We start from the raw sequence: 12,599 nt of genomic DNA, 5'->3' as shown, positions 1-12,599 counted from the left end.
AACAGAAAAGGGGAATGCATGGAGAAACCCCACAGAGCCGACTAGCAAAAGCTTTGTATACAATTAATCACCTTACAGTACCACAAAATTCAAATAATCCTGTTATTCTGAATCATTTTCTCTCATTGCAGTCTGCAGGCGACAGACAGCTGCCCCGGGCAAAAGTCTGGGTACGGAATTTACTCACTAACCAGTGGGAAGGCCCACATGAGCTTATCGTTTGGGGTCGTAGGTATGCTTGCGTTTCCACAGATACTGGAGTACAGTGGCTACCTTCAAAATGTGTTCGCCCTGACCTGCGGCACCAGAGGCAGAACAGGCAACCTCCAAATGATGACCAGAACGCCAACCATCCAAATGGCGACCAGAATGTAGATCATCAGCCTAATGACTCTTCTGATGATGACCAGGATGTCAACCATCAGGCAGATGGTCCTTCTACAAGCAGAGACTGGGATGGTCCTTCCACAAGCAGAGACTGAATTTTGAATTCCTTGTTATGGAGTCAGATAGTTAAAGCCTTAAGGACATTTTTAGAATTAATAACTGATGTAGATTTCTATTTAGGATTAATAGTAGAGTTGTTAGCTTATAAAACAAAAAGGGGGAATTGTAGGTACAAAAATGCTGTTAGTGAGGATCTTCTTGTTATTTTTCTAAGTCCGTGAGAGACTTTTCTCTCTCACAGAAGAGGTAGCAGGGAATGTAAACAACCAAGCCACCTGCAACCTTGAAAAGTCTTGTTTATGGTATAGTAGAAAATATTTTGATAATGGATGTTTTAGGATTTTGGCCAATCACCCCCAAGGGGTGGCTGGTCCTTTGTCCAATTAGACTATGAAGAAAAAAGTCTATAAAAGAGTGTGTAAAATAATTAAATAAATCAATCTTGCTGCACAATTCCTGCCTGCTGGATCTTCTTCTCCTCCTCCTTCCTATAGCTGCGGGACACGGTGATATACCGTAGGAACCAGGCCTGCGGTAATAGCTGCTTTAGGTTTTAAACGGATGATGCCATTTAAGAGTGGGAAATTCATTATCTGTAGAGGTCACAGACTCTTGAGCTGTCTTAATGCAGCCTCCCATAAGGAAATACCCAGCTCAAACACCAGGTCTGAGAGAAGGCAAAAGAACCTCACATGTATCTGTGCCTGCTCATGCAGGCACCCAGCAGTACCCAGATCCTCAACAAGCAAAGGCTGCAGCACCTGTCAGAAGCTGCAAGGTTGCCTCACAGAGCCATGACAGATAGAGGTCAGTTGTTCAAGTACATCCTCCAGCAGGACAAGCAGCCTGGCATGGAAGCTGCTTTACAGCACTAGGGTGTGTAAAGGCTCACTTCAAGGTTATGCCTGAACTACTTCAGCCTCCACCCACAGCTGCGTTTTCCTGGCACTCATCTGATTACTGTGTACATAAACCAGTTGGTCAGACCCTGGTGCTAGTAACACCAAGGTTGTGGGTTCAACCGCCATGTAGGCCATTCACTGCAGAGTGGGATTCAATAGTCCTTTGTGGGTCCCTCTCAACTCAGAATATTCTGTCATCTGTGATCTCATTTTCTTATTTTTCACATCAGTAAGATGAGGTCAAGAACTCTGATTTTGCTGCAAGACTCTTAGAAAACACCCAAGGACACTTCAAGCTCTAAGTGTGGCCCATTCAGCTGTTGAAGTGAAAGATAAACAAGCAAGCCCTTGTCTCCACTGGCACCACAGGGAGACCAGATGGATGCTGCTGCTAAGGCTGAAATGGGATGCTTGTCAATCTGTTTCTCAGTGTCCATCCCCCTTATCTTAACAGCTCTGCATCCAGAGCAGAATAGCAGCATTGCCTGCACACAGAAGCTATGGAAGGGCTTGGATAGGCTTTCTAACAAAGTAATACTCTCTGACTTATTTTTACACATCTCTCCACCTATACTTTTCTTTGCCATTCAGCTGAACACTCCTCTCAGCAGTAACCTCCTTCCCTTTATATTTTGCTCCTACACTGGCATACTCTTAACGTGAGAGACTTTTATCATTCTCACCCAGCAGCACATTAAACCGACTGTACACATGGTAATCTGACAAATTCCACCTCAAAGTGCAGGACTATTCAGGTGCTTTACTTAATAAAGAGCATAATCCTGCACTGCAATTTCCTACCCCTTCAGATTATTTCCTTGGAAATATGATGCAACCTTTCTCCAGAATTAATCTAATGATTGATTTTCAAACTAAAAATACTGGCTTTCATGGGAGCATTTATCTTCAACCATATTGAATGCCTTGTGTTATATATATAATATATATATATATATATTTTTTTTTTTTTTTTTTTTAATTTTATAAAATAAAGAAAATCCCTGGGGAATCTTTTCCATTTCTGGAGCATGGTATATGGTTTTCAGTGATTTATTACAGTACACTACAACTTTCAGAATTATTTTATAAAACTACAACCAAAGACATTTAAAATCCTAAGTATTCTGTCATCAACAGAAATCACTTGCAAAAGCAGGGAGCCTAGAGCTCCATCTGAATGGGGCTGCCAAAGGAAGGAGTAAGTCATAGAGTGCTTTCCCCCAAGAGCTTTCCCAAACCAGCCATGGCTCAGCCAAGGGATGGGGTGAGGACTGTGGCAGGAGCCAGAGGTTGGAGAGAGATAAAGGCTACAGCGTTAGACCAGGAAGAAAACTCCAAGGAATGCAGTGTGGCACAAGATACATGGGTGGCAGGGACACCTTGAACGTAAAAACGTGATTTGTAATGACATCCTCTTATGACTGAGACAAAGACAAGAAGGAGAAAAAGTAATAAAGTGAGTATGAAATACACTAACCCTAATGAGCAGTAAGGCAGACAGTAACAAAAGATGTGAACTCATAAGTCACTGACAGATGAACACTAAAGGAACCACACAAGCACAACCTTGGGAAGGTTCACACAGAATTTTGTAACTGGTAAGAAAAAGAGAAAACAGGTTATCTGTGTTTATCAGCCTCATGGGAAAGAGCAAAGTTAAAATGGAATATTGGAAAGGCATTATGAGACTGTGCAGAAAGACTAGCACATGGAAAAACCCAAGGTCAGTGACTACACAAGGGCCCTATGATGTAGGTATGAAATTAGACATATTTAGGGTCCACTCTCCTATTTAATGTATTGGTGAGTGTGCTTATCAATCAAGGGAGTGAGATCTTAGCTCTGCTGGTAAACATCAGCTCTTATCAGCCAACAAGAAGAAAAAGCTTGTGCTGCCTGTGCTGTGCATGTTTATGTGAGTGCAGCCTCTCTTGTCTCTGTGGATAGCCACAAACTGAGTCTTGTGTGTGACCCTCTGTGCAATACACGTGCAGGGGGCTCATTCTGCAGCCTGGAACAGCAGCAGACTTCATCAAAAACACCTGCAGATGAAACCACCTGAGTTCAAACCCAAGGGATTTGGCTTCCCTTACCAGTCTGCGATCTTCCATTTGCAAAAATGAATTTTAATCCGAATTCAATATTCTCTTCATGAAACTGAAAGCTCTTTATTTTATGATAGTCTTTACATAAAGTCTGGTACAAAGAATTTTCTCTTTTAGCCTTGGAAACAGTTAATAGAGTAATAATATTTGGGAGAGCAAACACACAAAGGGCGAAACATCGCAGTGTTTCCTCCTCATTAAAACTATGCACTATGCCACTAACAAATGCATTTAGGGTACAGGAGACAAACAAAAGAGAGGTATTCTGTTCCAGTACAGTTTCTAAAATAGTTCTGTATTTTCTACTGAATTAAAAATGGCATAAGTAAAACTTTGAGAACATATAACCCTAAACTTCAAGTGGTACAAATCAAGATCATGTCAGTGGCACAAGGGCCACAAAATATCTCCAGATTCCTTTGAGTATCACTGGAAGTATCACTGGAAGACTGTGCAAGGAGTCTCAAAAATACAAAGTATATATTACATTTAAAATACAGACTTGTGGAACAGTGCAGTACCTTCTGAAAGATCCCCCCTGTCACCCACAGTCTAACTGAGTCATCCCTCTATAAATATGTTTGTTTAACGTCTTCCAGGGAGTTATAGAATTACTGCATCTTGCAGTATCAGACCCCTGAAGAGAGACTCAGTTTGTTTGCTACTAATACTGCCCAAATGAAATTGTATGTAAAAAAATACTTCTAGCCATCTTCTCACATTGATGATTAAAAATTCACAGCATATCTTACTTGTGGGAAAGAGAGGTAAGAAATAAAGGTCCTGTTCATTTTTCCTTCAGCACCAATGGGTATTTTTCTGAGCTTGAGTTAGTACAGGGAAAGAGAGGTTACTAAGAAGTGAGATGAATCCGTCTCTGCCACTATTTTCTTCCTAACAAAACTGTGTTTTTTAGTTGAAAACTTGAAAAATGGAGCTCCAAAACATGTTCTGAATAGTTTATTCACTTCTCCCTTCATTGTTGTTTACCACGTTTTACACATTTCAAATGGCTTTCATCAAATAGCCATTAAGGCAGAATTCTTTTCACATTATCTTGATCAGTCTTACTGTCCTTTCCTTGTGCTCAACCACTAAAATTTACTTTGCTTCCAAAACTTCAGTAAGCATTAATTACACAACAATTATACCTCAGTTTTATTTACTTTTATCAATCTGATTTTCAGTTTTTCCATATTTGCAGAGGAAGGAGAGGATAATAAAATGTGAGACTCATGAAGGAAACCTAATTATAGTGTAGATGCTTTGCAAGTTGCCACAAGCCTTAAGGCGCTGCAACACACAACTCATCTAATCCGAGCATCTCATGAATGCATCAAAACATTTTTCTGATCATACAGGAGACTGTGCTCATTTAAATTACATTCACAAATAGATTTAAAATCAGTGGCCTGTGGATACTTTCTGAATAGTTTTGTTCTTCATCAGAAACAGTTTTGCAAGGAAAGTTCATAATAAACTTACATGCCATGCTCCCCTGAAAAAAAAAAAGCTGCTTTTGGGATGTTTTGATTTTAAGAAGTTCACTCTTTTCTCCCAGAGACCTCTAATCTTCAAGATTTTACTGAGGAAACCATAAGAAAGGGATTCTCAATTGAAGATGACCTATAAAAGTACAAGCTTTATGAAAACACTTCTTTTTCTACATCCCTTCACTATCTAAATCAAAACCTGAACTCACCTGCCAGATAAAAGAACCTCGATGAATTAACATCTGCTTTTATAGCATTCTGTAAATTGTTTTGTTATTGTAAGTCACCATTTCAAAGCCAATGTAGAGACTTCAGGTATTAACACACATTCAGCTTGAGGGGACTTCTTGATTACACGTACCTAAATGTGTATCAGACTGCTATATTTCATTTATACAGAATGAAAATGCATTTGTCTCTAGTGGTCTGCTAATTTATTTGTGTAATAATTTTAAAAGATTTAGCATGTTTCAAAAATTGATTTAAAGAAAAAAAGAACTAGTGCCACACACACCAGGAAACTACACCAGGTATCAGCTGCAGTAGGAAGAAAAGGAATTAAGAAGAGGAAATAAGAATCAAGATACATTTGAAACTCGAAAGAAGTGAAGGGACAGAAGAAAGTTAAATTGATGAAAATGTTAAGCAAATGTCTTGAACAAATCTGAAGAAAAGCAGAAAGATTTAGCCATGGCTTTTACAAAAAGCTACTAAAAAGAGTTGTAGGAGAATTCAGCAGCCAAGGTGGAAAATCAAGAAACAGAGAGTTGTCACATCGGATACTGGAACATTTGTCGAATGGACAAAGATCTACAGCAGTCTGCTTGCAGGAGGGAAATTTAAACAAAGATGGGAATGAAATAATTAGCTTTACTGCAGAAAGGACAGGTCAGACCACAGAGTTCATGTTATGACACGATGTATTTTGGTGCACAGTGAAGCATGGAGGATTTAAAAAGAAGCAAGGACAGTCACAAGTGATGGATAAGACTTTGTATAAAGGGTTCTGCTGAATGCCAGCAAAGGGATATATAAGAGGGGATTGCAGTATGTGACTTTAAAAAGCTCCTCTTTCAATGACCCAAGAAATGGCACTAAGACACCCACACACAAAATCTGAAGTCATGAAAATAAAGTCTCCTAGTCTTTTTATTGCTCTCAAATCCCTTAGTGGTAACACACTTCAATATTCCTCTTTTAGGTTTCACTCTCTCCCTCCAAATGAGGGTAAGAAATAACTTAGACCACTTGCCTGTCAGACTTACATAAACAACCTAACCTTTAATAGCAAATTCAATGATCAGGCACCTGACCAAGCTTCTGCAGTACAGTCATGACACAAGGACTTGCATAGTTCTTCTTCTTCCATATCATTGAGATGTAAGCCAAAGATTCAAACTCAACTAGTATCTGCTACTGAGTGATTGTTATCTTTTGGGAAGGGAAACTTTATGAGGTGGGAGAATTTTTAAATACCCTTGGGAAGTCACTGTGGAAATGGCCACGTAACTCACTTCTACTGTGAGGCAGTTCAGATTTTCCCCTGGCATTCTTTTGTTAATTAAGGACTGATGATTTGTCCCATTAACAATTCAATAAATTCCAAAAACATTAGTGAAAAAACAATGACTGAAGTGGCTAAAATAATGTTTATCCATGACACTTATCTATGATTTCTGAATTATGCTATAGAATGCCTCCCTACAGTGCAAATTTTAAAAATTACACATTTTCTGGTAATGGAAAAATTGAGTATTATCTTTCCCACCTAGTAACAATGTAGCCTCTTCATGAATCACTGGAAGAAGGCATCTTCTGATCACTGGACCAGCTTAACATGACCCAAGAGAAAGGAGATGTGCCTGTCTCTCCTTGGATGAGACAAAAGAGCAGGGCTCAGCATATTTTCCCTATCATTACTACTACAGCTATTTCCTAAGTAGCAACAGTTGACTGTCAAGAACCCCAGACAAAAAGGATGACTTAGTAATAAGGAAGAGCAAGAGAATCAATCTGTATGTCAGCCTTACCTTATATACCCTGTATTAATTAATACATGAAATGAATTGGTATCCTGAATGCCTTTTGTAGTGAGAAGTTCATCTTTAACTACAAGGTTGGTGAGACAACAGGAAGGCAGATGAGGTTCCTACCTATCACCTTCCTGCCCCTTCTTTCCTTTCAAGTTTCATCTCATTTAAATTTGTATGTCAGGATTCTAAACTGTTTTAAGACTATTTCAAAAATTACAATCTGGTAACTGAATACTTCGTTATGTAGAGAGAATTTACATATGAAGTATTTTTCACCTCAAATTGTAAAGTCTCAAATAAAAAATCTGAACAATGTCAGTTGTGCAATGACTGGATGGCAGCCCTTAATACTAGACAATCATTTCACAGGATGTCAAACAGAGATGATTTTTTTTTAAATCTATTTCCTTCTTCTTTACATACTATCATTTATTTCTTTTATTTCATAAAGGATAATAGGTGGAATGTGAAAAACACTCATGCACTAAGCTACAAGAAACTTCACATATGACACTTTCCGTAATTACAAAAAAATCCCATGACACTGATGTGGTCAGTCTGTTAATTTTGCCTGACTTGGTTCTGAAAAGAGGCATTCTCTTTTCATAGTATCTCCACAGTTGAAATATTTTTTTCAATGCAGGTAAGTATTTGGTCAACATCAATTGTTCTCCTCAGCACTACAACAATGAAGCTGTTTTAACAGACCAAGAGATGAAGTATTTTATCACTGAAGTCTGATGTCAAACCTACAACAGCATCACTCAAAAGATATGAATTTGCTAATGAATAACAGATTGATTGCAAAGTCATAGAATCAATCTCTCCTTCCTTGTTTATTAAGTGTATCCTTGAAATCTGATTGCATTGTTTTCTGTAAACGTGACTCTGATTTCACTTAGAGCACAGCAAACATTATTTCTTTTCACCTCCTATCAAATGCAACACTTTGCTAAAGAAGAGGTGAGATTTTTTGTATTTGTCAAGTGACTGCAACAGGACTACAGGAAAAGACTTTCAAATTAAATGTGTGAAGTATGCTTTGACATTAGCTGGAATACTTCATAGCAAAACCATAGCTTGAAGCTTTCATAAATCCCTTCCAAATTATTTTGTTCAAATACAAACCTTCAGAAACACTAGGAGATCTAGTACTAACTACTATCAGTGGAAAGTCAAATTGAATGAAGTCAGCATTTACAAAGCAGGACAATACAACAATGCTTTCTAGCACTTCGGAAATTTGAAGCTTTGAGTATAAATTTGGCCTTAAACAACATATAGTCCTGGGATCTTACAGGTACCCATTATCTGGAGAATTCCATACCCATCTCACAACACCTAAAAGAATGACCCCTGAACTCAAAAACATACAGCTGTGTTCTATAGGACAGGTACACAGCAAGGTCAGAAAACCCTGCTTTGGCCCATGACAAATAATACAGAAGCAGTTTGAAAACTCGTGGTCTGCAACTTAAAAGTTGCACCAGAGAAGCCAGACTTCAGATACTGATCTTTTCAAGTTACCGCCAAAATCATAAGACATAATTTGAGTAATTCATTAAGTAAATTCTGATAGCCCTAACAACACCAACACAAAAAGTTAACGCTTTGGCCTAGCTGAAATGTAGTACTAAATGTTGAGCAAGTGGTAGTCTGAAGACATCTCACAGACAGTACATCACTGTCAGCATTTGTTAGAGCACATATCCATATACTACTTTCTTTTTGTGAAACAAACCCTTCCACTGAACACTGCTTAAAAAAAAAGATACTCCTACGAAACTCAACAAATTTTGAAGTTGTAAATAAAACTCTACTGTTACCAACATTTAATACTGAATAAGGCTTTGTGCTATCCAGCTACTTACATCAGAACAGTTTTCCTGTAAACAATGTAGTCCTGAAAAAAACTTAAGAATTTAAATGAACTTGTTCTACACTTCTTTCACAACGTATTTAAGTACCTTTCCTCACTGAGCAATCCACAGCACAGTATTTCTGTACTTCAGTAATTGAGGTAGAAATCAACTTACCCTATGTTTTTCCTTTACTTTCTTCCTGTATTCTTCTTTGTCGAATTTGTCTTCTTCACGCAGTATTTCTTTCGCTTTATCTAGGTTGATACCACTGGCATCATCTTCCTCATCTGCTTGCGCCAAATTGGATTTTTGCACAGGTGGCCACTGCTGCACTAACTGAATTAGAGATGCCAGCAAGAAAAATAATGGTTAGAATCATTTTTCCACATCACACTTTTGGTGCCCCAAATATTCCAATACAGACTAAATAAAAAGGTCATCTGCAAAGGAAACAATCTAACAAGACTTCTGGACAACAGAAACTTAGAGACCTTATTTAACATCACAATCAGTTAAAATTACTATTTGAAAGTAGTGTCTCCATCATATCACATTACTGTTTAGTGGATTCACTTGAATCTCTTCCCTTATTTTCTTTCCTGATTAGAACAAGTAATTTCTAATCCTGCTAGTCATTTGGGGAGAAAAAATACTTGTTCTCAAGAAATGACTCTCAGAAAAAAACATGAGTAAATCTAAACAGCACTTTTCATGTAAAAAATCAATATTCCAACATATTAACCAAGACAAAAATTAGATGAGCCTTTATTCCAGAGTACACAAAAAAAGGCATGACTACAGGTTCATGTTTTGAGGGAAGCAAGGAGAACAGACATGGAAGGGTTTTTTGATTATTGTACTAAGACTGTATTGGAAATGTTTGATGATCCATGCTGATGAAATGCTTGATGGATGACATAATGAACACATCCGGCTTCCCTTAAATATCTGAAACTCTAAATTCAAGACAAAGACTACACATTCACCAAAAAAATATCCCCATCTATCTTATGACCTAGTAGCTTATACCTCATGCTATGAGCACACACCTTCAAGGGAAAGTCTTTGCGAAATCTTTCTTGCCTATGGATTAGTAGAGTACTAACTCTTGAAAGGAAACTACATGGCAGAAAATACAGAATGCTTTTCAGTAAAAATGTAAAACCAAACACATTTAGGACTCCCTATTGCACACAGGGTGTTATTCAACAGGTACAGAGAAATCCAACCCATTGTTTCCACATCCTTTTGTAAAACTGAGTTTGTGTAGCTATATTTTCTAGAAAGATATATTTTTTAGAGGAGTTTGTCAAAGAGAAGCATGTGGAATAGAACAGTAAAATTTCAAAGCACAATTTTACACAGCTTGGGGAAAAAAAAACAAGAACAACATCCACAGATGCAAATTTTGTGTTTGCTTAAATGTTACTCCTTCTCTACTGTACTGCTTTTCAAACTACAATCTTTGTGACTATTTTTCTCTCCATCCTTGCTCCTTTTTGCTTCATTGCATAGATACATAAACATTTGCGTATGAATTTTAAGTTGAGACAATAGCTTCTGAATATCTAAAAACATCTGACATTGTAGTTTTCAGACAATGGGGCGACCTCTAAAAACCTTTTACATTCTGTCTAATGTTAGTAATTATGTATATGCCTACACTCTCTTCACCTGCAATATAAAATGTTTTATTTTATTTAGCCAGAAAAGCAAATTTTATACTTGTAAAGGTGACCTCTCTTTCAGTTTATGCCTTACTGAAATTATTATAAAGAAGAAAAAAACCCCTATTTCTTATCTTAGTGCTGGAAATGGAAAAACAACATACACAGCATCTGAAGCTGTGAAATCAAATGTAAGAAAGTTCATGGAACATGGACACTTGCTAGTGAGGTTATTTCCACAGGGAAACCCTAGAGTGACTAGCATCCACAGTAGTTCCTTTTCATATAAAATCAAGACATTTTTCCGGAGTCCATTAAAAGAACAAAACAAATAACTGGCAGATTTCCAAGCACTGCTACCTCAGCACCAATAGGCCAAAATTTGGTGCTTCCTTAGCTTTCCTACCAAAACTTTTAATCTAGAAACAGTGAATGTTGGGAAGAACACCAGGGACTTCTTTTAATTCCAGTACATTAACTCAAGACTTTGGAGAGCTTTGGCAAACAGCTACAGGAAAACTGTTTTATGTATCTGTAAGAAAGAAACACCAGGCTCTTGTTGCCACCTGAAATTGAAGATAATAGGCAGAAAAGAGATCCAGTTCTGTACATCCACTTACAGCTCTCATACAAGTATCTTACACATATAAAGATTAAAAGAGGTCAGTGCTCAACATTCCCTTTTTTCCCAATGGAGCTGAATTCTAAATGGAAGCTGAACACTTTTGCAAGATGTAAGCCAATTACAAAAACCACACATTTTTTAAAAGCGTGTCTTTTTATACAGATATAAAGTACATTTTTGACTTAATAGAAACTACAATTTCAGTTCCCACCAAAATACAATTACTTTTAATTGATCTTACCTCTCCATCTTCTGTAAAAACTATTTTTGTGTTAACTTTAAATTTCTTCTTCAAGATTTTTTTGGCTTCTTGGGTCTTAGTTGCTTTTTTCTTCATCTTTGATTTTGCTGTGATCTGCATAAAAGAAAATAAGTTTTTTTGTGGGTTTTTTTCCTAGTCATAGAGTATATGCTTCAAACTTTCTTAAAAGTAATCAGATGTATTAAAATTCAATTCCTAAACCACACGTTTTAAAAATCAGCCAGCAAACCTTTTCACAAAACCATTTTAAGCAGGCTGTATCATCAGAAATTCATTTACTCTGATAAAAATTTAGCATAATTTAAATCCTGCTAGTGCCAGGACACCTGGCTCATTCAAATCTCACTAACCTTTTTGGGACAAGGACACTAGATTCACGAGCTTATGCTGCTAGCAACCCTCATCAGACAAGAAATACAGTATAACTGCCTTGAAGCCATTAACTGATCAGGTACCAATTTCATCTCACTTGTCATCACATTGTCCCCAGGCACCACAGTACACCAGTTTGAGCTATCTGTGTGTCAATGAATGCCACAAGTGGCCATGCAAGAATACTGCTACTGTGTAACTTTTGTCCCTTGCAGAACATCAGTGCCAGGAGATGTTTATCAAACTTAGCATTAAGTACCATTTAAATATCACGAAAGTTGTTAGCAACATGAAAGAGAGTAGTGAAAAAACGTGGTGAAGACACCAGAGAAACCAATGAATGAGTCCACAGAAACTGTGAAATCCACAGATGGCCTACATAGGTTTCCCCAAGGCACTCATCTGGTGGTAACATCATGGAACTTAAGAATGTGGAGATTCACCACCCCCAGCTCTTCTTCCAAGAACTCTCCTTTCAAAAACAAAGGCTGAATGTGTTCAAAAATCCACCAGGGCACAATACACAGAGGACATTTTAAGCAGTAACCGACATTGCAAAAAGTATTTTATAGCAAAAAATATTCTGAAGGAATACATGGTGACTCCATAGGAGTAGACCCACGACTCATTCATCATCCCATAAAGACTGCAATCTCTCCACTACTCAGGAAAAAGTGCCAGTCACTAAACTGTCTAAACTTCTAATAAATAACAGAAAGCAGTTAAAGCAACCAGAAAGAAAAAGGAAAAACTGAACTTTTTCTCACTTTCATTTTTTATTTTGGTCATTTTAATCAGTTTTCATGTTCTATACAAAATCCACTATAAAAG

At 37.5% G+C, this 12,599-nt stretch overlaps 1 protein-coding gene across 1 annotated transcript in view; it reads right to left on the bottom strand.

Annotated features, from left to right (window-relative positions):
* The window catches only part of DDX10 (DEAD-box helicase 10), a 178,229-nt gene that overhangs the window by 58,293 nt on the left and 107,337 nt on the right, over nucleotides 1–12,599 (bottom strand). The window contains exons 14-15 of the mRNA XM_032099331.1: nucleotides 11,376–11,489; nucleotides 9,017–9,178 (exon numbers count right to left, since the gene is read on the bottom strand). Of these exons, the coding sequence (XP_031955222.1) occupies nucleotides 9,017–9,178; nucleotides 11,376–11,489 (276 nt within the window). The remainder of the gene's footprint in view (nucleotides 1–9,016; nucleotides 9,179–11,375; nucleotides 11,490–12,599) is intronic.

Source organism: Corvus moneduloides, chromosome 2 (assembly GCF_009650955.1).
Source record: "Corvus moneduloides isolate bCorMon1 chromosome 2, bCorMon1.pri, whole genome shotgun sequence".
Classification (NCBI taxonomy): domain Eukaryota; kingdom Metazoa; phylum Chordata; class Aves; order Passeriformes; family Corvidae; genus Corvus; species Corvus moneduloides.
Note: the sequence above shows the minus strand (reverse complement) of the source record. Positions and strands in the feature narration are given on the sequence as shown.